The sequence below is a fragment of the Leopardus geoffroyi genome, chromosome B2, assembly GCF_018350155.1.
Source record: "Leopardus geoffroyi isolate Oge1 chromosome B2, O.geoffroyi_Oge1_pat1.0, whole genome shotgun sequence".
Lineage (NCBI taxonomy): Eukaryota > Metazoa > Chordata > Mammalia > Carnivora > Felidae > Leopardus > Leopardus geoffroyi.
The window spans coordinates 44197924-44222685 of NC_059332.1; the positions used below are offsets into that span (position 1 = coordinate 44197924).

General features: G+C 46.3%; 1 protein-coding gene across 4 annotated transcripts in view; it reads right to left on the bottom strand.

The window, feature by feature from the left end:
- Positions 1 to 16190: 16190 nt before the first annotated feature.
- The window catches only part of RCAN2 (regulator of calcineurin 2), a 276443-nt gene continuing 267871 nt past the window's right edge, over positions 16191 to 24762 (bottom strand). For all 4 annotated transcript variants that reach the window (XM_045498450.1, XM_045498448.1, XM_045498447.1 and 1 more), the window contains one exon: positions 16191 to 18781. In XM_045498450.1, the coding sequence (XP_045354406.1) occupies positions 18621 to 18781 (161 nt within the window). In that variant the 3' untranslated portion in view covers positions 16191 to 18620. The remainder of the gene's footprint in view (positions 18782 to 24762) is intronic.

A 24762-nucleotide genomic window follows, 5' to 3' on the forward strand; every position in this document is an offset into this window, starting at 1 on the left:
ATCTTCCCCACTTTTCTTCTTAATCCACGCTTTACGCGTGGGATAAGGCAATCAACCCAATTGGTATGTATGTGTATTTTCCTTTTCTCAAATCCTCTTACCCCAAATCGTTCTGTGAAAGTTCTTGGATTTCTTTATGGAAATAGTATGGCGTGGTGGGAGGCAGCATAGGTGAGAAAGAGTTCATGGAATTTGGAATCAGATGGATATTGGTCTGGATCTAGGCTCTGGTTCTCTCTAGCTTTGTGATTCTGGGTGAGTTAGTTAGCCAGGTGGTGCTTCCGGTTCCTCATTTGTAAGCTGGAGAGAATTTTTTTGAAGAACACTATGAGGGAATGTGCGTGCGTGTGCGCGTGTGCGTGTGTGCGTGTTGTGTGTGTATGAGAGAGAGAGAGACAGGGACAGAGACAGAGATGGAGACAGAGACGGGGACTGTTACTTACCTGGCATAGTACTTGGAGAAGTATGAACCCTCAAGAAAATAGTGATAACTGCATTCGGCACATGAAATGTGAACACAGTGTAGTTATTAATTCTCATAGGAAACTGTGTTATCATATGCTTGAGAAATCCACGGGTGATCCAAATATAATCAATTTTCGTGAAGGACGTTAATATTCAAATTGATTGAGTAGCTGATAATTTTATGAGCATTTCCTCCGCCCCAGCAGTGTGTCACAGGTAAGAGTCAAATGATTTGGCATCGCTGCTCTTATCAAGCTCTCTGTTTTGTGAGGGTGGTGCACCATAGGCAGGAAAACGATCAGAATATTGCAAAAGGGAATAGCATCAGAAGATGATGCGAATTGCAAAATCTTCTACAAGAATAAAGGCCAAAGTGACCCATTTCCATTTAGCTTATCATCTGTATCCTTATTACCTCTCACGAAAAAAAAAAAAAAAAAGTCGATGGTGGTGTCTAATAGGACCTAAGCTGCACGTAACATTACGCTTACCTCCAGGTGGCTTCAACAATGGCATTTGTTATCTCACTGAAACATAAGCCCGGAGAGATGATTCCAGCTTTCGTTATGTCAGCGGCGTAACCAGGTGAGGGACCCAGCTGCGTTCCTTCTTTCTGGCTCTGACTCCCCAAGCTTGCACCATGTGGTAAGCTGAATGATTGCCCCCCAAAAGATATCCCCATCCTAATCCCTGGAACCTGTGAATGTTATTTTATATGGCAGAAAAAGGCTCTGAGGTGGGGACATGTTTCCAGATTTTCTGACTGGGCCCTAAACGCCGTCTCAGGTGTCCCAATATGAGGGAGACAGAGGCAGATTTGACACCATCCAGGAGAAGAGAAGGCAACGTGACTGCAGAGGCAGAGACTGGAGTGGTGTGGCCACACTATAAGGAATGCCAACGGCCACCAGAGGCCAAAAGAGTGAAGAAACCCAGGCTCCCCTCGAACCTCCGGAGGAAGTGTGACCATGCTGACTCCTTGCTTTTGACCCAGTGATACCGATTTTGGACTTCTGTCCTCCAGAACTACAGGAGAATACATTTTTGTTGGTTTAAGCCACCAAGTTTGTGATCATATGTGACAGCAACCATCGGAAACGAAGATGGGGAGCAAAATGGACATTTCTTCTCGTGTGTTTCCTTTTCCAGAGAGAAACCCTTCCCAGAAAGCCTACCGCCGACTTCTCTTTAGATCCTATGAACTAAGTTCGAGCTTTAAGGATGCAAGAAAATTAGTATCTGGCATTTTTAGCCTCTATACACCTCTGTTGGCAAGGACAAACTATGGTGTAGTTTGGGAAAAGCAACCAATACCATCTGCCGTCGAGTAAAGTGACCACTTCATGGGCAATAGCAGGGAGATGCATGTGGAAAGAGTGTACTGGCCAAACCCCAGAGTCAAGCATTGGTCATATGAGGACCACCAGCATGGGAGGTTCACACTGTCTTTCTCACCAGGCAAGTCAATGGATTCCCACGTTCTGCTGTGAGGGAATGATAGACACACTGCCAAAGAAGCTGGCCACTTTTCCCAGGGTGAATTTTTACACAGCCATGGCTTGGCTGACCTTCCCGAGTAAGCACACAGCAAGGAAAATCCTTCTGGGGGTAGGTGGGTTTCCTTAGCAACTTCAGCCAACAAATTCCATCTTCTGACTCCTGGTCTGTCCTCCTGGATGCTGTCCACGGGCAAGTGAAGTATGGTCTCAGCTTCACCCTCCCTTATAGATGGCTTCCCTGTGTTTCCAGCTTCCTAATTCATATGTGATAGTCATGAATGCGGCATTCCTAGCAGCCGTTCACCAACTGATTTGGGACAAGGGGAGGGGAAGTGTTCTTCTTACCTTCAGGGTTTGGTATTCATGGACCATTTGCCTCTCTTTCATGCTCACTGAGTTGGCTGAAGGCTTGAGGCCCTGGAATAGCTTGGCTTCTACTACAAAGATCAAGAGAAGCCCTTGACAGAAGACCTCTATACATAGGGCATTTGTTGGAGTTAAACATCCTTCAGATCTAACTAGTAACTCCTCCCCCCCTCCTCCAAGTAAATGTATTTTCTTTTTGCTTCGTTAATCTTAAAAATGTGGCTGGTTTGGGGTTTGGCTTACAGAGCATTGTAAAACAAAAGTCGTGTCATTTGGAAAATGCCCTTGTTTTCGACACTCTCAAGCAGGACTAAATTTAAAAGGAACCCACAGAGACCACCAGGTAACAGAATGGCTTTTTGCCCAAAAATCGTTTAGAGGCAAATGCTTCTGCTGACCCACAACCTGGGCCTAGTGAGGTTTTAAATCTATTACTTATGGGATTGTAACTCTCCTACTGGGCCGTTAATCTGATTGTTTATTAAAGCTCCGCTGACTTGTTCATTTAATGAGTTTCTCCCGCACAGCCGATGCTCTTCAGAGAGCAAATGCTATGCGACTCCAGGCTCTTAATGGAAACCGACAATATATCACAGGGGATGGAGGCCTTGAAGGCTTCAAGAAGAAGATGGACGAGGTTCTCTACCTGTAGCTCATTTCAAGGGTAGTTCAGCAGTTCCGTGACTGAGTTAACTGCCTGCGTCTCTGCTGTGCGGAAAAACATCTGTCACTTTGGTTCCATTTGCTCACCTTGCAACAGGAGTTCCATAGCAGTGGCCCCAGGGCATTCAAATCCTTCATCATGCTGGGAGACTTGGAAGGAACTGGAAGAAGCAGCCAAGTGAAATAGCTCATGGAGACCAAACATCCCTGGGAAGGTGATCAAGGCAGACAAATAGTACAAGAAACAGAGAACAGCATGACAAGATGGGTGGAATCAGCCCCAGGTGGGATTGATGGTCTGAAGACAATTTGTAGCCAACTATTGTATGGATCTTCCCTTTTCCTCTACACCCACCCCCCCACCCCCCAGCCTCTCATAAACCTAGTTAAGCCTGCTCTCCATTTGTCAGAATCATGCCCACTTTCTGCTTAGACCTATCTGCCCTGCACGTGGAAATGTCCACATCCAGTGGCTAGTCTGTTGAGGCTCAATTCTTTTAATCTGGTACATGAAGTTGGGTCCTTGTTCTTCTGAGAGCCACGTTCTAGAGCAGTACTCTCTCGGAGAAGTGTAGTAAGAGCCATATGGATAAAGTAAAATTTTCTATTGACCATATTAGAATAACGGACACAGGTTAAGTTGATTTTGGAGCAGGTTTTATTTTATGTTCTAAAACTTCCACAAAACATTTTCATTTCAACATGGGGCACTGGCCACACTTCAAGTGCTCCATGGGTAGTGGCCACTGAAGTTCTAGAACCAGTTTCTTTGCCATGTTCTCTGCACGGCAGGAATTCTCATGGCTGCATTTTCAGGTAAGTCTTGGCATTTCTAGGCAGGACTTGAACTAGATATTTTGTAGCAGGTGAATCCTCACTGGGCTCTCATACTTGTTCGGCACAAATTTACTTTGCATATTGCCCATTTGATATATGTATATGTAGGTCTTTCACGATCCTAAAATGTCACTCTTGAGAATTCTTAAGAAGAGATGAAATGAGGGGGGAAGTTTCATAATAAATATACTCCTGTAGGTAAATTCTAAGATCAGTTCTCTAAAAACTTTGGAAATTAAGGGCTGATGCTGCCTATGGTTATATCAATATACTTTTCTCCTTCTTCTTTTGTTTGTTGTCTCAGAAGTTCTGCCTTTTTTTTTTTTCTCCTCACGCCTTTTCTCTTTGATGCTTCTTTGACATAATATTAGAGCTTTGAATATGTGGAACTCTTTTCAAGGTCAGGAATATGCTTTTGAAATAAATGTAGTAAATTTAATAATAAGAAGAACAAATAAGGGTGCCTGGGTGGTTCAGTCAGTTAAGCATCCAACTCTTGATTTCGCCTCAGGTCATGATCTCACGGTTCCCGAGATCGAGACTTGTGTTGAGCTCTGCACTGACAGCAGGGAGCCCGCTTGGGGTTCTTTCTCTCCCTCTCTCTCTGCCCCTCCCCTGCTCACACATACTCTCTCTCTCAAAATAAATAAATATTGAAAAAATATAAGAAGAACAAACAGAGCATATTATAAAGTTCACACAATTTCCTTGTGTTTATACCATCTATAAGAAGCTACCTAATGTGGAAAAATAGGATTTCAAATATTGGATTGATGAAGGTCGTGACCTTGGTCCAGATTTCTGGCCTAAAATTTCAGGTAACTGAATTGCAGGGTATTGAAACACATTATCTGTGAGGAGGGCTTTCAACTGCAGATAACAGAATACCTGACAAAACAGTGGTTTTCGCACGACAAGAAGCCTGAAGGCAGCTGGATATTGGCCTTGGTTCTGCTGTTTGGCAATGTCATCAGGGACAGAAACTCTTTCTGTCCACCATCCTTAGTGTGTGGCTGTTCAACCACATGCTTGCTATCTCCTGGATGCAAATGGCTGCTAAAATTGCAGACATTGGATCCATTTGTCTTCAAGGAAGGCAGGTGTGCTTAACAGAAGCACAAAACAATTCCAAACCTGTGTCCCTAGATACCCAAGGCTATGAAACGGGTTGGAAAAATGTGTGTTGAGCTTTTTAGCCTCTAATGTGGAGGCTTTGAGAAGAGACTTCTGAGGTAGTAAGCAAACAAAGATGGCCCCAGTGTGGCTCTCTAAGAGCTCGATAGGAGCAAACATGTACTGAGTGAGAGAATATGCTAAGCTTTGTACAGATATCATTTCATTTTATCCTCAGAACAGTCCTTTGACGTATGTTTCCTATTATCCACTTTTTTTTTTTTAGTTTAAAAAACTAGACCTTAGAGAGGTAAATTAATTTACCCAAATCACACAGGAATCCCCTTTAGGCTCCATTATCAGCAAATAACAACCCTTATGACTATGTAGGTCCTCTGTCACGTGACTTACACTTTATCCAAATACTTGTTTAATATTTTACTCCGTGAAGGTAGAAAGAGAGAAAGGAAGGAGTCAGGGGTAACTTTGTAGTTTCTGGCTTGAGACACTACTGTAGGATGGTCTATCACCTGGGAGAGGAAGAGTAGTTTTTGGCAGACATTATGTAAGTTCTGTCTAGGATGCGTTTGATAGGTGGTTCTTGTCAGTCAGCCAAGTGGCTGAGGATAACAGGTATGGGGAGTGCAGGAGAAATTGCACAGTTAGAATTTCTCACTTCTAAGAGGTTGACAGTCACAATGAAACCGATATCACCTTCTTCCACTTCCTTTTCTTTTCTTTCTTTTTAAAAAAACGTTTATTTTTGAGAGAGAGAGAGAGAGAGCGCGCATGTGGGTGAGGGGCAGAGAGAGGGAGACACAGAATCCGAAGCAGGCTCCAGGCTCTGAGCTGTCAGCACGGAGCCGGACGTGGGGCTTAAGCCCTCGAGCTGTGAAATCATGACCTGAGCTGCAGTTGGACACTTCACCTGTGGGCCCACCCAGGCACCCCAAGACTTCCTTTCTTAAGAAACATGAAGATAAATAGCTCTTTCAAGAATGCAGAAGAAACTTAGAGATGACTGACACATCACGGTGGCTTATTTTCTGCTCACTAATACTGTGGTGGGTAGCTTCTAAGAGGGTTCCTGATGATGCCCATCTCCTGCTATTCACATCTGCATGTAATCAACACACAACTGCCTTGAGGGGTTTGGACCTAGTGACTTGCTTCTGATCAATAGGACAATGGCAAAGGTGATGAGATGTCATTTCCGTGATTAGGTTACAAGAGATTGTAACTTCTGTCTTGCCAGCAGCTTCTCTTTATATGCTCTCTTAGCTCTCATGCTTTGCTGAAGTAATGGACATGTTGGAGAGGCCCATGTGGCCAGGAAGTGGGAATGGGCTTGGCCAACAACCAGCAGGAATCTGAGGCTCTTAGCCCAGCAGCCCCTGGAGAAAAAAAATTCTGTTGACAATCGGAATGAGCTTGAAAGTGGATCCTTCCCCAGTCAAACTTTCAGATGAGACACGAGCCTTGTCAACAACTTGATGCAGCCTGTGAGAGACCTGAGGTACAGGACTCAGCTGGGCTGGGTCCCTGACTCCCAAACATGGAGATAATAAGTCTGTGTTATTTAAATAACTGACATTGTGGTAATTTATTCAGCAGGAATAGATAACAAATATAAACACCCCAAGTTCAGCTGTGAGAGCAGAGACCAAGCCCATGTAGCAGTTAGCTGGGGTATATACTTACCTATTTCCAAGACCCAAGGGGGAGGTAGATGGTCTTTGGTGATTCAGAAATACTGCAGAGAGATTGCTTATACATGGAAACAAATTACCTTGTTGGCCAATTGAAACCAGAACTGAAAATCAAAGCATTTGGTTCATAGGAGAAACAAGAAAACCCTGGGAGGGCTGTAGCTATATTTAGGCCAGACTCTGAGCAGTGGCAGCTGGTGTATGAACTAGGCCGAGACTCGTTTTGGGAGTAGGCTATGAGCCTCAGGAGGTAGATAAACATTAAACATAACCATGCAGTGAAAGCCTTAGACAGGGTTGGGAAAGCTAAGTGATCAGCAAGGGAAATATCAAGGGAAACTGTAGATTTTCCTTTACTGGAATCCATGAAAAGTAGAAATGATCTTAAAGATCCTATCTCCAAATACAGTCACATGGGTGTTAGGGTTTCAACATATGAATTTGGGGGGATGCAATGCAATCCCTAAGACTTTCCAACCACTAAATGCTATAAAGACTTGAATCGTCTCTTCCACCAAGATGTCTTGTTTTTCAAAGAACTATTTCAGCGCCTGGAGCATAGTAAGTCCTCAATAATGGTTTGTGGAGTGAGTGAATGATGGTATCATTTTCTTCCATCAAATGGAGATTGCAGTTGAGGAAGTCTATGAAAATAGGTCAAGCAGCCAAGTATTTATTCTTTCATGGCAAGTTTTCATGTGGTCTTGTATAAAGTTTTTGTTTTGTTTTGTTTTATTATGATTTGTGCTTATCATTTGGATTTTGAATCATCTGATTTATTTACCCGTTTTGGTCACCAAAGATTTATTGAACACTTACTAGATGCTCAGCATAGGACCAGGTGCGGCAGGTCAAGCTAAGCAGAAGGGACCATCCTTGCTCTCAGAGCACTTGCCATGTGCTTATCGAGGGATGTGGTCAGCACAAGAAGCAGTTGTGTAACCACGCAATTATATTATATATAACAGAACCGTTGAAAAGATCACACTTCTCCGTGAGGACTAATACAAGAAAACAGTCCTAAATAAAATACAAAGGATTCCTGCTAGCTAACTGTAGTGATTTCTTTATGTCAGAACTGCTTAAGGATTCATGGAAGCAGCTCAGGTAAGCTCAGGAAATGCTTTAAAACTCACTAGTCTGAAAGTCTACTATAAGGCAGTTGAGATAATATAAAGTGAGCCTTTGGCGATGGGCTCCCATCTTCTGTCATAATCTCATACACGAATAGCAGTGGATTCAAATGTTTTATCTTTAAAGGTTCAGGAAGGGGAGAAAGGAGGACAAGAAAAGGAGGGAAAGGCCTGGGGGGCAACCTGTCTCCAGGGGCAGGTAAGGGGTGGGAGGGTCCCCATGTTTTTAGGATTCCCCCTTGCCTGCTCTTCCCAGGCTGGGCCAGCATCTACAATGAGGTCCCTTGAACCTTTGCTGCTGTTCTGGGAATATCAAACAGCCACAGAACCCAGAATTGTCCCTAGTTTTACTTAAGCTAGAGACAACGAACACTACGAGGTGGTATCACCTCACAGCCAGACCTCCAGAACCCACCGCTGGCCAGCTACTCGGACTAGCCCACTCACTCATTGGTCTCAAAATAATGTGACTCACATTTTACATATTTGCATTTTTGAGTTCCACTTATTTTATTATGATTTCCCCCGGTATTTATGAATTGGCTAGCTACCCATGTGCCCTGAATAGATCAGATACAATCCTCTCGGGGCATAGAACCCTGATCCCCAGCCTTTCTCACGTTTCTTTCTGCTCCTGGATCTGTGAATCACAGGAACGAACGTCAACTTCTGCCGTCCAATTTCAGAAGGAAAGAATGGCAGAGAGAACGAACAAGGATCTGAGATCTCTTCGCTAAAGTGTGCCACTGCTGGAGAAGCCCGCCTCCCTCTGGGACCAGAAACGATGTTAGACACAAACCGAACCTTCGTGGTCTCTTGGAAATCACTGAGCTGGGAGCAGACCCAGAGTGGAACTTGAGCGGATCCAGGGGCCGGAGCCAAGGTAGTGCCCGAGCACGACTGCCATTCTCTCTGGAGATCTCACACGTTGTGGTATCTTTGCCAAGCTCTTCGGTGTGGGTACTCCACCCACGGCATCAGCTAGTTTCCTGTGGGTGTTCGATGAGGTCAAATGATACGGCACGCGTGAGGGCACTTCACAAACCCGAAGGTCCAATGATAACGTGTGAGTTAAGCTGCTGTAGCTGCTACTGTGCTATCGGGAGTGGAGCGCAGTTTCGGGAAGTGGGCTGCGGGGGGCGCCTGGCTGGCTCAGTCGGTTGAACTTGAGTGTCCGGCTTTGGCTCAGGTCATGATCTCACAGTTCGTGAGTTTGAGCCCTGCATTGGGCTCTCTGCTGTCAGCTGGAGCTTCTGGATCCTCTGTCCCCGCACCCCCTGCACTTCCATTGCTCTCTCTCTCTTTCGAAAATAAATAAACATTAAAAGAAAACCCACAAACTCCCCCCCCCGCACACACACACACACACACAAAAACCTGTTGGACTTCAGACCCAGACCATCTGAGCTTGAAGACTAGTGCTTTGCTAATCCAGACTTCCTCATCTGCAAATTGGAAGAATAAGAACAAAGGTCAGCTTTTGTAGTCTGTCATGGGGATCAAATGAGGAAAACCATGTACAGGACAGGACTAGGAGCAAAGTAGTCAATAAATGTTCCTTATTGTTCTTCCAGTGAGCAGAGCTGGTTGCTGACTTGGCTTTGGTCTCCTTTCCTTTAGGCGAGGTTTTGAGTTCGTGCAATCACGTAGATCGCAGTGGTCCAGCTAAAGGCCAGAATGAGGTACATTTACCTATTAGGAATTGTAACCAAACAACACAAAGAGGAAACACGCTTCTGTAGGCTGGGGGAGATCGTCGCCCTGAGGGAAATCATGCGTAAGGCCTTGGGAAAAGCACCGGCTGTCAGAAGACTTTTGTCTAGTGCTCTTACCATTTGTGGGGAACTGATGGAGGTTTAAAATCTACCTTTGCTTCTCTCTTCTCTGGCTTCACTCAGGTAACTTGGTGACACATTTCTTATTGTGACACATCCAATAGGTAAAAGAGCCTCAAGTCCCATTTTCAGAAGTTCCGTAATTCTTCAGAGGTGAGAGCGTCTGAATGACTGACCATGCACTAGAATGGTCCTTTCGAGAGGACACCATGCCTCTGCGCCTTTGGTAGTCTAAGGATATCAAGGTCTTTTGGTCAAAAGGATGCATGTGAAAGAAATCCACTCCAGTTTCTGGCTACACATGGCGAAGTAAACTCATGAGTTCATTTTTACTTTCTTCAAAATCCTAATGGAAAGAAAAAGATAGTTATAAGCCCACAAGGTCAAGGGGAATGGAAAAGGGGAATAACAACAACGTTTTGGAAGCTAGATAGCTGAAGAAAGCATGGTTGCTTACTTCCCAGACTAGGGAGAGCTAAAATCTCAGCAGGTGTAGGAGACAGGCAGGGGGCTAGTTCATGGGGAGGGACCTCAGTAACATTAAGCACCAGCTTCCTCTGAAAGTGGGCGTTCAGGTGGGGTTAGTAAAAGGAAGATTCTTTGAAACATGTAATAAATTAAAAGACAGAATCCTCACGCAGCCTCCCTGCCCTGCCAGGCGCAGGATTTCACTTAATAGACTATGGTCATTTTTGACTGTGAAGATTCCTACTCCCCGTGGTGATATAATTTGATGTTTTCTGTTGTGGTTATTCCCGTTTCAGACTTTCTAGAAGCCAGAATCCCGGGGGAGACTCCAGGAGAAACATTTGGGTGTCAGGGATAGGGGGTACAGCTGGGGGTTGTGGCAGTGGGTGTGGTGAGCCTCTGTACTGAAAACAGTCTGAAGACAGAGGCTGTCTCTCTTGTGCCTCCTGGAATACAGGTTGCCAGAGTTCAACCCTGTAGGCAGGAGGTTGGACAACTCTTCTCTGGATAAACTGATTTCCTATGAATGGTAGTTAATGACAATATATTAATCTTGGTCCAAGTTCATCAGGGCAGTCATAATATCCTGTTATTCCTAGCCTAGTATCTGAGAATATGAATAAAGACAGAGGTTTTCATGGTGGCTCACATACCGTGGCAAGCAGAGATGACTTTAGTCTTATGCTAGCCCAGTACATGCAGTACTGGGGTGCTTACCTGAGACTATTCTGTTATTCCTAGCAGCACCAGGAGTGGCTGTTTCCCAGAACTCTGGCGTGCTCCTGGGGTATAACTTCCTTTCTGGAAATCACACGGTAGCTTATTCAGAAGCACATTTGCTGGAAATCATTGGAATGGCCATTGGCAAAGCTTTATCTGAGCCTGACACATGGCAGTGATACCTGGGTATTTTAGTCAAAATACCGAGGTCAGCAAAATGTGAAGGATGGGCTGTGGATAGATGCAGAGAAGGCAGCTTGGCCAAACAAATGATTACTGGAGGAAGGGAAATTATAGACTCAGAGCATTTTCTTTGGTGAGCACTCTACACATTGAAGCAGTTAAAAGTATTGGGTCTACGGTCGTAGCTCGGCCATGATTTGATTTGGCCCTTGATCTTGAATGGTGTTTAAAGTGTGTAGGAATGAATCATGGGAGTGAGGATCTTGTTTAAATGCAGATTCTAATTCTGTAGGTCCTGGTGGGGCTGAGACCCTGCATCTCTCACCAGCTTCCTGGGAAGCCGATGCTGATGTGGGCAGTGCATGGAGCACCCTTTGAGTATCAAGGATATAACACTTACGGGATTTGGTTGCCTCACATGTAAAATGAGACATCAGTACCTTCCTCATAGGATCGTCAAGAAAATTAATAAGAATGTAAAAAACTTAGAAGAGCAGCTACTGCAGAAAAAGCCTGTGATAAATGATGACTGTTTTTTATGAAAAATGGGAGCCATGAAAGAACCACCGTGAAGATTATGTGAGGCTATGATGGTCAAGTGCTCCATGTGAGTCCTGATGCATAGCAAACATTGGCCATGGACTTCCTATGTGCCTAGCCTTGGTGTGTTTTCTTAGTTCCTCTCACTCTGTGAGGCAGGTACTAATATTCTGCCCTCTTAGCACAGGTGCAAACCAATGTTTAGCTTAAGAAACTTGCAGAAGATCACAAGTTGATTAGGTGGCAGAGCTGGGGTTTAGGCACCAGTCATAATTGCTGTCATTAGTATTGTCATATTAAGTCCTCACGACCAAGGTGGGTTTTTATACCCCTTTTACAGGAGAGGAAACAGGTTTAGGGACTTCAGTAAACTTGCCGAATGTCATATACACAAAGTCTATCCCTTTCTCACATTCACAGCACACAGGTCAGAATTTGTGGCCTCCTTTCCTTGCCACAGAGCCCTGTGTTTTTCATAAGGGCCTCCAACAGAAGCTGAATGGGTATTCCCTGTCTTTCTCACACCATGGGGGAGATTGGGAGAAGCCCTCCTTTCTCACCGTGGGACTTTGGGCCAAGTTACTCACATTTCTATTCCACGCCCCCTGAACTCGGCTGAACAATGCAGTGCAACTTTGTTGTACTGCTGTTGGCAAAGCTACTAACCCCGGTATAATGGATCCATGTTAGGCATGCACAGGGAATGGTATGAACGGAGAAAGGTGACACAATTCTAGAGAGCTCGAAGCGATGGAGAGAAAGCAATTGAGGTTGTGTTAGACTCGTTTCGTTGGGACACAGACTCTGAGAGGGAGCTGTGCATACAGGAAGTTTGCTGGAAAGCCTTTGGTGTCCACACCTGTGTTGGGGTGAAGGAGTATGTTTAGGCAAAGGGAGGAGTGGAATTGAGATGCAGAGACCCCTCAGGTGGCCCCACAGGTGGCTCTGGAGCTGGGGTAGCCCTTCTGAGCCATAAGATGGGGCCTTCCCACCTCCCGCGTGATGGGTTACTTCATACACAGTGTCCTGGGGTAGGGGGTGGGACCATGGGGAAGGATTCTGTTCCAGCTGAGTGCAGTGCCTGGCCACTCTGTGGAGGGTCGTGAGCCACCAGCGCCCCAGCCTCCAGGGGCATGGGTGACCCCCCTCTGAACGGGGAGCTGGCACTTAGACCACAGCGCCCACTCACTACGGCACATCACGTGGGCTATCTGGTGCTGAATGTGGCAGGACTATGGAAATAGCTATACCCTTGCTTTCAGAAAAAATGACCCCACAGACACACTCAAAGTCTCTTTGGGAAATCATAATGATGTCACTAAAGACTGCAACTTACCAAGGAGGCCCCACATTCCTGCCCAGCCTTGAGAGTCCTTCCAACTCAATTATTGAGAAGGGAAAATAATGCAAAAGAGCCAGGGAGGTATTGTGCATGAAAATGCTCAGCACAAAGTATTTCAACCATTTCAGCCAATTCTGGGTTTTCTATTTCCAACTTATATCAAATGCGCTTGGGTACACACACACACACACACACACACACACACGAGTTAACCTTGGATATGGCTTCCTTTTAGAAACATAAAAATCTCCTGAATCAGCTCCAATAACATCTCCCAAGACTATCTTTGAAAGGAACAGATGAATGAGTTTGACAGAAAACTTTTGCTTGAAATTTTCCCCTTTCTCAGATTGCATAAATTTGAGGGGAAAGCCTGCCAAGTGTTCAATGACGCTCTGCATGGCGGCTTCTGGCAGGGACACTCTGTATCAGCAGCTAAATGGATGTTTTTCCTGAAACACTGACTTCACATTCTTTATCACTTGCCCTGTTCCCCCTTTCCTGCACCAAGCCCTTCTAAATGGCTTGGGTAAGGATAGAAAACAGCAACAACAACAACTTTTCTAGAACCATGAAAGATACTGCACGCTGATGGGTGCGGAGGGTTCACGTGGCAGATAAGATTGCAGTGATGATGAACCCAGCTATTCAAAGCTGTCTTTTCAAGCTTTAATTGGGTGCTAGGGGGTCAAGTCCTCACACAGGAGTATCTATCTGGACATTTAGGGCTGTTGCTTTCTGTTAGGATGCTTCTGTCAGAGCGGGGTGTCTTGCATGATGAACCGAGGCGCATACTCCCTGGCTGAAAACGCTTCTCTTGTGCTTAAAATGAATCCCAAGCCCCCCAGCTTGGCCTGCCATGTTCCACAGAGCCCAGGCCCGGCCCTCTTTCCCACCCACATTTAGGGCATGCTCCCCCTCATCCTGTGCTCCCCTGTGCTGATGACACCCCGCGGGCTCCTCCCACGTGAGGAGGACTTTCCAAATCCATGGCCTTCACCCCTGCTGCCCAGAATGCTCTTCTCGCCCTTGGATGGCACATTTTTCTTCAGTTCAGCTTCAAGGTCACCTCTTCGGAGAGGCTGACCCTGACCATGGTCTTCCACTTATATTCTCTGTCTTCATAGTAGGCTCTTGCTTTTCCTCACTGTGCCTGCCTACCAGAACTTGTCATTCTTTATTTGCTTATCTCTGTGTTTATTCTCACTTCCCCACACTAGACCCTCCTTCCTGAAACGGCAGGGACAATACCTATCATGTTCACCACTGTTTCTGGTGTCAGGCACACAGTAGTTCCTTGGTAAATATTTGTCACCTGAACGAACAGTGCCTCACCCAGTGCTTAAGGTCTTTGCTTTCTATTCTAGAAAATACTTATAGATTTGAAAGGAGCGCTGTGTATACGTGTGGAAGCATCTCCCAGACATCAGATAAATGAGATGTGTTTTTAGGATGAGGGCATTCCAAACCCGTTTCGCAACCAGGCGTTCCTTCCTCCAGTACTCAGTTGAGGTATAATTTACACACCATACATGGTGCATATTTGAAATGGGTTTTACATATGTATACATCCAAGGAGGTCTAGATGGAATGTTTGTAGCTCCTTTTAGGGGAAGGCGGGCAGGCGTCCCCTTTCATTCAATACCCTCCAAAAGGTAACCACTATTATAATTTCTATCTACATAGGTCAGTTTTGACTGTTTCTTAACATCATAAATGGAGTCATACATCACGTCTGTCTTTTCACGTCTATCTTTTTACTCAAGAGTATGATTTTGTGGGGCGCCTGGGTGGCTCAGTTGGTTAAGCATCCGACTCTTGATTTCAGCTCAGGTCACGATCTCTCGGTTCCTGAGTTCAAGCCCCACACCGGACTCCTTGCTGGCAGCACAGAGCCTGCTTGGGATTCTCGCTCCCTCTCCCTCTCAGGAGAAACAAACCTTAAAAAAGTAGGGTTTTGAGATATATCCGTATTGTTATATATCTCAGTAATTTGTGTTTCTTTTTTTTAAAAATTTTTTTAGTGTTTTATTTATTTTTGAGACAGAGAGAGACAGAGCATGAACAGGGGAGGGTCAGAGAGAGGGAGACACAGAATCTGAAACAGGCTCCAGGCTCTGAGCCGTCAGCCCAGAGCCCGACACGGGGCTCGAACTCACGGACCGCGAGATCGTGACGTGAGCCGAAGTCGGCCGCTTAACCGACTGAGCCACCCAGGCGCCCCAGGAATTTGTGTTTCTATTGCTTTGTAATTCTCTTCTGTGCGAACGTACTGCAGTTCAGTATTCATTCTACAACTGAAGGACATTCGGGTTGTATCCAATTAACGGCTATTATAAGCAATGCTCCTGGGGACATTCCTGTATGGGTATTTCGGTAGACGTGAGAACTCCTATCTGCTGCTTGTATGTCCTGGGGCCCTGGAATGGGATCGCTTCCAGATTGGCATATGTTTGACCTTCAAACGGCGTTCCCAGGTGGCAGTGACAGTTTAGTTCGCCTCGTTCCAGCGCCTCGTCACCAGCGCTTCATAGTGCCTCATGTTTAATTTTGGCCATTCGGATAGGTGTGTGGTATACCTCCTGGAGGTTTTGATTTGCATTTCTCTGATGAGAAAGGACGCTGAGTACTTTTTTAATGTTTATGAACCAGATGGGTATTTTGGGTTTGGGTGTGTATGCATGAGGTGCCTGTGTATATGGAGCGCCCATTTAGGTAGTTTGACCATTTTTACAAGACGACTTGTCTTCCTTTTTCGTATTGATTTGCAGGAATTCTTCTCGTGTTTTAGTTCTGCGTCATTTAAAAACTATACGTATTGCAAATATCTTCTCCCAGTCTGGGGCTTTCCTGTTAACTCTCCTAATGGTGTAATTTGAGAAACAGACGCTCTTAATTGTAACGAAATACCATGTACCCCATCTTGTATTTTGTGTTCTACATAATAAAACGTTTCCCACTTTGGGTTTCTTACAGTGCTTTAAACTAAAGAAGAGTGTGGGAGAGATGTTTCAAGAGGGGTCCTTAGTACATTTGAAATGGCCTTTCAGACCCACATGTTTGAGGCATGACAATAAGATAGTTCCCCTTATCAGAGCCCAACCCATCCCTTTATGCCTTGCTCAAATTTCCTGTTCCTTCAGGAGATGGTTGCCACCCAGCTTCCCCCTCTGCTCCTTTCAGTAAGAACTCAGAGAAGTGAATCTCACCTGTTGGTAACTTTTTAGAAAGACTATTAGAGGCTGCATAGCCCTCTTTCACAATTACCGCTCAAAAATAGCTAAGAAAGACCACACAGAAATTATACTCCACGGACAAAGAGTCATTCACCAGGTATATTTGAAGTCTAAGCTCTTTTGAGCTATACACGTGCACAAATGATTCAGTTGGTGGAAATCTCCCCTTCCCCTCCATATTTAAACTTTTCAAACTTAAAATAGTGATAAAGAGATTTGCATAATGTGCGTCATGGAAATGCTGAGGCAATTCTGACTTTCACAGTGCAGGAGGCTCTGCTGAAACCCTTCCAGGAGTCCTTCCAGTTTCTTACTGATCTCCTGGGAAAAGTTCCTCCTCCCCCCTCCCCAAACCCAGCCTAATGAAAGAAGTACTTGACCTGAGACAGATTAACATCGAAACTTTGCCATAAATGTCACCAAGAGTAACCAGTTCGGTCATACGCTCCACTGTGTTTTTATTTTGTGGAACACAGAATGGTCATTTTAACTTTCACTACATTCGGCTGGAAATGACTGATGGTACCTGCTCTGAAACACGTCAAAAATTATCTCCAAATATTTTTCTCAGCCAGATCTCCTTAGAACGTGCATTCTGAAAATGCTGAATAGTTTAGAAAGTCAAATGACCCACAGAGGACTGAGAGATTCAGGACAAAATGGCCGACTGCTGCAGCTCTCCGTTAGTCTCAGGAGCTCAGAAAATATTTCTTCCACTAGAGGGCAGCATTTCTCCACTCCTAAGTCTAATCTTTGCTTTGTTAAGGAAAAACCAAAAACCTCCACAGCAAAGGAAAGCCAAAGCATTTGCTTATTATACACTCCTCAGATTTTATTTTTGAAAGGAGCCTTCATTTTTCGTATGGCAACTCAGGGTTTTACAAGCAATGCTGTCCTCAGTTTCACCTGTACTGTGTTCAGTACTATATTGCTATATTCACAGTAGAACGGACTTTAATTTCTGAGTGATCAGTCTGTTTTAAGTTTCTGATGAAACTTACATACACCTTAGTCAAAAACCACAACAATCCTTCCATAAGTTGGCTATGTTCTTGTTCTTGTGTGTTTCTCTGAGGCTTGGGTAATGAAAGTATTTCCCCTCTCCATTGTAACTGGCGTTTGCATCTAAAGTAATTCGTTAAATGTACAGGAGTAGATGAGGCCTTGCACATATAGCAGAAGGTAATGGTTTTATAGGTGTATCTTCTGTAATGCACTTCGGGCTACAGAAATAGAAATATCACATGTGACGAAAACAAATGTTTTTGAGCAACATGGCCATTGCACGAGTAGGATTGGTATACGTTTATCTACTATCCTTTCCTTTTTCAAATGCTCAGTGGCTGCTACGTTCTGGCCATTTAGCTTCATCCAAATTGTCTACAACGGACACTTGCGCCTTGCCTTTATTTAAAAACAAGTGTTCTCGATAGCAAAGATGTTGGCTAATCATTTATATATTGGCATGAGAAGCGTTGTGCCCTTTCAAAATTCAGCATTATCCATAGTAGAGTGTAATATTATCAGATTATCTGTATTAGTATATGAATGCATTCATAAGCAATGCACGTATCATGTTTGTAAGCAGCTAATGGCTGAACAGTCACTAAATAAAAAACATCCAGATTTTAAAAGCACAGCTGAAACATTTGTACAAATATACAAAGAGAAAAAAACAATCATTCAGACACCATGAAACTTTTATAATAAATAGGTTTGTCTGAAATCGGTCTCTATCACCCTGGACAAGCCTCCCCAGTGAGGCTGGGAAAGTTCTATACGGAAGTGGTGTTCAAAATCTACTGAGGAATATCTTTGGGGCCAAGCTCAGTGCTGCCTCCGGGAATTTTAACAGAGCTATGAAGTATTGACTCAAAATAGTGGATATACCCAGACTTTTTGAGCTGGAGGATGCTAGTAAGTTTTCTAATCTAGATAGGACATGGCTGGATGCTGACAATCTGTGAGTTATAGTATATCCTCGAATCATGAAAATAAATGCTGGTGATCATGCATGTCCTGGGAATGTCGGGATGCAGAGGACTGAGTGAGACCAGATAGGGATATCTCATGCAGTCAAAGTCAAGTTTACTTATGGTCCTACTTAAGTGGCCAGGAAGAAACAACGCACACACGTCAGGACTGGGACTGAAACAGATCACAAACAACACAGGTGCTATTTGTTACTGATGTCTCTGGCTTGGATCAACAAGAGAGAGTGAAGATATAGGCTGTGCTGATTCTTTAATAAGAAAATACTACTTTTTTTTTTTTTTCTAGAACCTTCTAAATAATGGATTATGCTTGATGGGTATGATATGATCAGGAAACATATCACCTTTTCCTAGCCCTTTTGTCCGAGAGGCTTGATTACAAGGAAGGAATCTCAAACAACCAAACACCCAGGGATTGAAAGGCAATTATTTTTTTTTCCGACAAACAAACAACAGAGGGGAAAAAAAAGCATGATAAAGAGGAGACAGATATTATCGTTGAGGCGGAGCGGTGAGCTCAGTTGGACACGGAGGGTGGCAGGCCAGGACGCCGGGTTTGGATGATTTTTGGCTTTGGGGAAGTCTTTGGATCCTCTTCTTCCTCTATGTCACTGTCACACACGTGCACGACGACACTTGGGGTGGACTCAGTCCCTGCATGGAGCTCATACTTCTCTCCTGAAAAGCAAGAAAAGTGGAGGTGATGAAGCGGAAGGGAGCTCGGAGCAGATTCTTCGGCAAGTTTCGTCCTGCAACTTATCCAAGAATGGCGGGGGGGGGGGGGGGGGGGGCGTTGGAAAATGGAGTGAGATCACTCTGTCACTGTGTCCCTGTTCTACCACCTACAACCAGACAACGCTGAGTGGGCCACTCACCCTCTTGTAGCCTCAGCGCTCTCAACTGTCAACTTCAACACGGTCGTAGCCACAACCCACAGGACCGTGGTGATGACATAGTAGGTCTGGTAGCAAGTTCTCAGTTTCTTCTGTTTCCCATCATTGTTGCTAATTGCTGAGTGACCTTGGGCCAACAGCTTCACTCGTTCACCTTCTGGACAGCACAGCCTCTAAGGTCTCCTCCAGCCGCATACTTCTTATGGCAAGAGCCGCCCCAGGAGGGAATGAGGCGGGATCATCACTTGTCTGGGATTTGCGGTGGTTACTGGGGGATGGGGTTCGATGGCTGCCGAGGTCCCTTCAAGTTATAAGAGTCTGTCCTTCTTGACTGGCTCATCTTATAGTCAGATGGCTGTTAAGCTGACTGGCTTCCTGCTTTTGTTTTACTTCAGGAGGTATTTACTGAGCATTCCCCATGGGCTAGCCTATTGCTGGTGATAAGGCTACAGGCACAAGAGCACAGCCCTGCGGCCACATGCAAACACAGGAAGTACCAGAAGATACCATGGTAAGCACTAGCGTGGCAAAATACGTCAAGGACTGAGGTGCCAAACTGTAAGGAGAAAGTAACACTGAAAGGCTTCCCAGTAGAGGCGACGATTGACGTGGGTATAAATGACAAGTAGGAGACCTCCAGGCAGTCTCCATCTGCATTAACTTCTCAATTTAACTGTTGGCACACTCATCATCTTCTCCTGACATCCCAACCTTCACTTCCCATCCTTCACGATGGGGAAAAATCTAAAAACAAACTGCCGCATCCTCGCTCCTACCGATAAAGGAAATATTCAACTTTCACGCTTGTGGGCTCTGCCCCTGGGCTCCCAGGGAAGCTATATTTAAAAAAAAAAAAAATTTTTTTAATGTTCATTTATTTTTGAGACAGAGAGAGAGCATGTGTGGCGTGGGTGGGGGGGGGGGTAGGTAGAGAGAGAGAGGGAGACATAGAATCTGAAGCAGGCTCCAGGCTCTGAGCTGTCAGCACGGAGCCCGATGTGGGACTTGAACTCATGAACCGCGAGATCATGACCTGAGCTGAAGTGGGATGCTCAACCGACTGAGCCACCCAGGTGACCCTCAGGGAAGCTATACTTTAACATTTACCAAGGTCAACATGACTCGGCAAAACCTCTAAAGCATGGGCTGTATTTCTGCCCTGCGCACACATCTTAAGTCAGCTTCGTTAAACAACAACAACAACAACAACAACAACACCTGGGCGGTACAGTCGGTTAAGCATCTGACTCTTGATCTCAGCTCAGGTCATGATCTCACAGTGTGTGAGTTCAAGCCCCACGTGGGGTTCTGTGCGGACAGTGCGGAGCCTGCTGGAGATTCTGTGTCTCCTTATCTCTGTCCCTCCCCAGCTGTGCTCTCTCTCTCTCTCTCTCTCAAAATAAATAAATAACCTGAAAAAAATAAAAATAAAAGGCAAAACAAAACAACGACAAAACCCAAAACACCAAAAAAAGAGCATTCCAAACATAAGAAGAACCAAAAAAAAAAAAAACCCCTCCCTGGTTCCCAGAAGATTAAAGTCGTACAGCCTTGCAAAGACTAAAAACATAAGATAAAGTCTGTACCTGTCTGGAGTGCCCTTTGTTGTGATGGTTTGTAACTCTTTCTGTAAAAAGCATACCTAACCCTGTCCCCAAATGTTCCTTCCTCAGAGCACTCTCTTCTTTGTAAAGCCTGTGCATTCTGGGCAGCTGTCCTAACTTGGGCTCAAATAAAACTCTCTTCCTTTCTCCGTAACATTTTAGAAAAAGTTTGTTCACTTTTGTGTCCGCACGACCAAAGCAGCTACTTTTCTCTGGCCTTAGGCTCACCTCTCTTTGCGAGCTCCCTAAAACCTGCCCTCCCTCCAGGATGAGAGGCAGATACCACCCAGTCCAGAAGCCTTGCCTGTCATCCCCAATCTGTAGTGGGAAGTGTCCCTTCCGGCCGGCCGGAGCACGTACCGTCAGTTTCGGGGCCGGGGTGCTGTGTATGTGCCGCTGGGTACATCTTGGTGAGCACCCACGGTGAAAACAGCAAATGCTTACGAGGTACAGGCTTAAAATCTGGGCGCTGGCATAAAGGGGTGAGGAGCACTACTCATGTAACAAGTGTCAAAGCTCTTCTAAGTGATGCTGGGAAGGAAGGACGTGAACGTTCAGAGTCTGCTACTGTTATGGGGTGAACTGTGTCCCCCCCACAAAGATGTCTAAGTCCTAATCCCCGGTACCTGTGACTATGACCTTACGGGGTTCTCGGAGATGATTAAGTTAAAATGAGGCCATTAGAGTAGATCCCTAATCCAGGACGACTGGTGTCCTTACAATAAGGGGAAGTTGGGACGCAGGCCCTCACACAGCCCAGGAGCTACCAGAAGCCGGGAGAGGCTCCTGGGACAGGTCCTTCCCTAGCACCTTCAGAGGGAGGGAGGCCCTGCTGACACCTTGGTCCCGAACTTGTAACTCCAGAACTTGAGTCAGTACATTGTTTAAAATGTTTACTCATTTCTGAGAGAGAGAGAGAGCAGAGAAGATCTGAATCAGGCTCACACTGACAGCAGACAGCCCAACACGGGGCTCGAACTCATGAGCCAACCTCGAGATCATGGCCGGAGCCAGAGTAGGAAGCCTAACCGCCGGAGCCGCCCAGGAACCCCAGTACCTTTTTTGAAGCCCCTCAGCTCGTGTTTCCGTGGCAACCTTGGCAAACTAATATAGCCACATGCTGCTAAGAGTGTTCTCTTTCTGTTAAGGGTCAGAGAAGTCTTCGCTGGGCTGCCCTTGACATCCTGGTGTGGAGAGCAGAGGCTTTCCTGGGTGAGGGAGAGGAATAGCTCACAAAAATGGAGTGGTTCAGCTCCAGGATTTCCCCGGGGGATTGGCAGGAGCCGAGAGTGACAGAACTGGCCAGAGCCATAGGAATAGGGCTCATACAGACTCTATCTTTTCGAGTCTAGATTTGGTGAAATTGCAGGGAGCGAGAATTGCGTCAGCGGGTGGGAAATCTCTGGCAGAAGGGAGCGGAGGTGGACCGGTGTGGAATCAGGAGGGGACAGTGACACAAACAGGAGCAGAAGCAGGAAAGAGAAACTTGCCGCCCTCGTTCATGCTTGGCTTTGTCTCCCTGCAGCGGGGATTGTTGGCATTACCGGGAACCGCGTGGCAACCCGCTCTGAAGTCGTGAGAACGCTCACACCTACAGCTGTGGTGTATATGCGTCGATGCTTTTTCAATGGTGCTCCACCCTCCTCTGAGGTATTTTGTCATTGTAACCAAAACCCCCGGGGCAGAAGAACCGCACGCGGAGGACAGGAATCTCCAAGACGTGGCTCCGGGGTAAAAGTTGCCTGCGAGGCTCCGGGCCAGGGGTGGGCAGACCTGGCGGGTGGCATCTCGGCGCAGGGCTTCTCGAGCTGCTGACAGCCTAGCGGCGCTGCTTGTTGAAAACAGAGTTGACCGCGGGGCTCCTGGTTGGCTCGGGCATCCGCTCAGGTCGCGATCTGCCCGGCTTCGTGGGTTCCAGTCCCGCCGCGGGCTCTGAGCCTGCTTGGGATTCTCTCTCTCCCTCCCTCTCTGCCCCTCCCCCGCTCGTGCTGTCTCTGTCTCTCTCAAAAGAAATAAGTAAACTTAAAAAAAAAAAAAATAGTTTACTGGTATGAGGATGCGACCCTGCCTATTCTGAGCGACATCTCCTTTGGTAGCCAGCATCCCCTGGTGCTTCTTGGTGTTAAAGGGCAGCCACCCTTTCGGGGGTTCACGTGGTCCCGCCAGGGCGCGGGCATGTACCCAGCGTGCCTCCTCCCTGCCTCCCTCCTGCATGCTAATTTTTCATCGGAAAGTGAGAACGGTGCAGGGAGAGGGCAGGAGGGAGGGACGCTGGATGCATAGCGGGAAAGCAGCCAGGACTTATCAGCTCGCGAGCCGCCCCCCAGCAGCTCGAATTAATCTGTGGTCTTCTCTCTCATCTTTGTTTTCTGGGGGGACAGCAAGCCCCTCCGGGTGCCACCGCAAATGGCGGGCGATGACTTCGCTGTACCCAAGCTTTCCAAAACGCTCTCCTTCCTCTGGGGATGCTCTGCAAATTCTGAATGAGAGACGCCCTCCAACAAGAGAAGGAGAAAGGAACGAGTACACAAATAAGGCCGTTCTTTGTTTGCATCCAGGATGTCTTGCAAATTCTCAGGTTTGGAGGAGTGGCACTTCTTGGAGGGACACCAATGGCTGCTGGAGTCCCGCGCGTCGCCCTGTTGCTTGCGATGCAGGGTGAGGTGATGGCAGTCTCAGGATGATGGGACAGAATTTGCTGTCACCCAGCAAAAGCGTGGAGACTGTGAGGCCGGCGGGGGAAGGGGTGGTGGCAGGTCCCCAGCCAAGGGGCTGAGCAGACACCCTGCCCCTTTCCTTACTCGTTGGCCAGAAGCTAGTTGCTAGCTTTATATGTATTTATATTCATATTACAGTTTTTTTGATGTTTATTATTTTTGAGAGAGAGAGACAGAGCATGAGCGGGGGAGGGGCAGAGAGAGAGGGAGACACAGAAGCCGAAACAGGCTCCAGGCTCCGAGCTGTCAGCCCAGAGCCCAATGCGGGGCTCGAACTCACGGACTGCGAGATCATGACCTGAGCCGAAGTTGGACGCTCAACCGACTGAGCCACCCAGGCGCCCCTCTATTTATATTTGTATCGTAGCACAATGTATATAATGAAGCAAGCCTTTTAATTAAGTCACTTGTTTGCCCTGGCTTGCATCAAGAACACTCCTGTAAAGATACGTCTAGTTGCAAGGTGTTTACCAATTCCAACCTGAGTGAGTGCTTTCCTTTTAGGCCAGATGTGCCGGGGGTACACTCGGGATGGAACAGGAAAGCCCAGGGCCCTGCTCTGTGCGGGGCAGCTTTATGTTGAGCACGAGGAGCTAACAGAGTCAGACTACTTGGTCGTAGAGAGACTTTATCGCTGTGATCCCATTAACTCTGACATTTCACTGTTCTATATTTGGAAACTTTCTTACTATCAAAATCCAGCAAAGCTTAACAGCTGCTAAGAGCCCACAAAATAAAAAAGAAATAGCTTTGGTGTTGCTGGATTGAATTCTTCTTTTTTTGGCTTCTCTTTCCCTTTGGGCTTCAGCTAATTCCTCTACCACCAGGGCTGACGTCAATGCTGTCACCCTGCATGGTGACCAACTGGGCTTGGTGGGGGACAAGGAGCCCGTGGGGCCCTGGCCACTCAGGGTGGGTCTGTCCTGCCACACCACACTGAGCACGGCCACAGCGTTTCTTCGAAAGGACAAGCAGAGGGTCACCTATCACACTCCCAATCCTCAAGTCTGTATTCAAACTGTCTTTCCCCTGTGAGCAGAAAGGAGGCCGGAGCCAAAAGCTTCCAGAAAGTACATCACGCGGGGTTTTCCACCTACCCCTCTTGAAATGAATTCCCAGCCGAGCACGTGCAAACTCCTCCAGCACGTGGCCAAAAGTGAAACTGTCATTCAGGCCTTTGGAAGTGATGTAGGCGTGGCCACTGTTGGAAATAAATGTCAAAATCTGTCGCCTCTTTTTCTGAGTGGATGGAGACAGGATGATGACAAGGTCCTGATTCCTGCAGGTCTGGGGGACATGGAGGTGTCCACGGGCTGCCTCCTGTTCTCAGGAGGGAGAAGGTCACATCCCTGTCTGCGGCGGGTGGGGGGGCACCTGGGGGATGTGGTGACACAGTTCTGGCACACTCACAGAGATGTGTGTTGGTGACCGCTGGTCCCAGTACC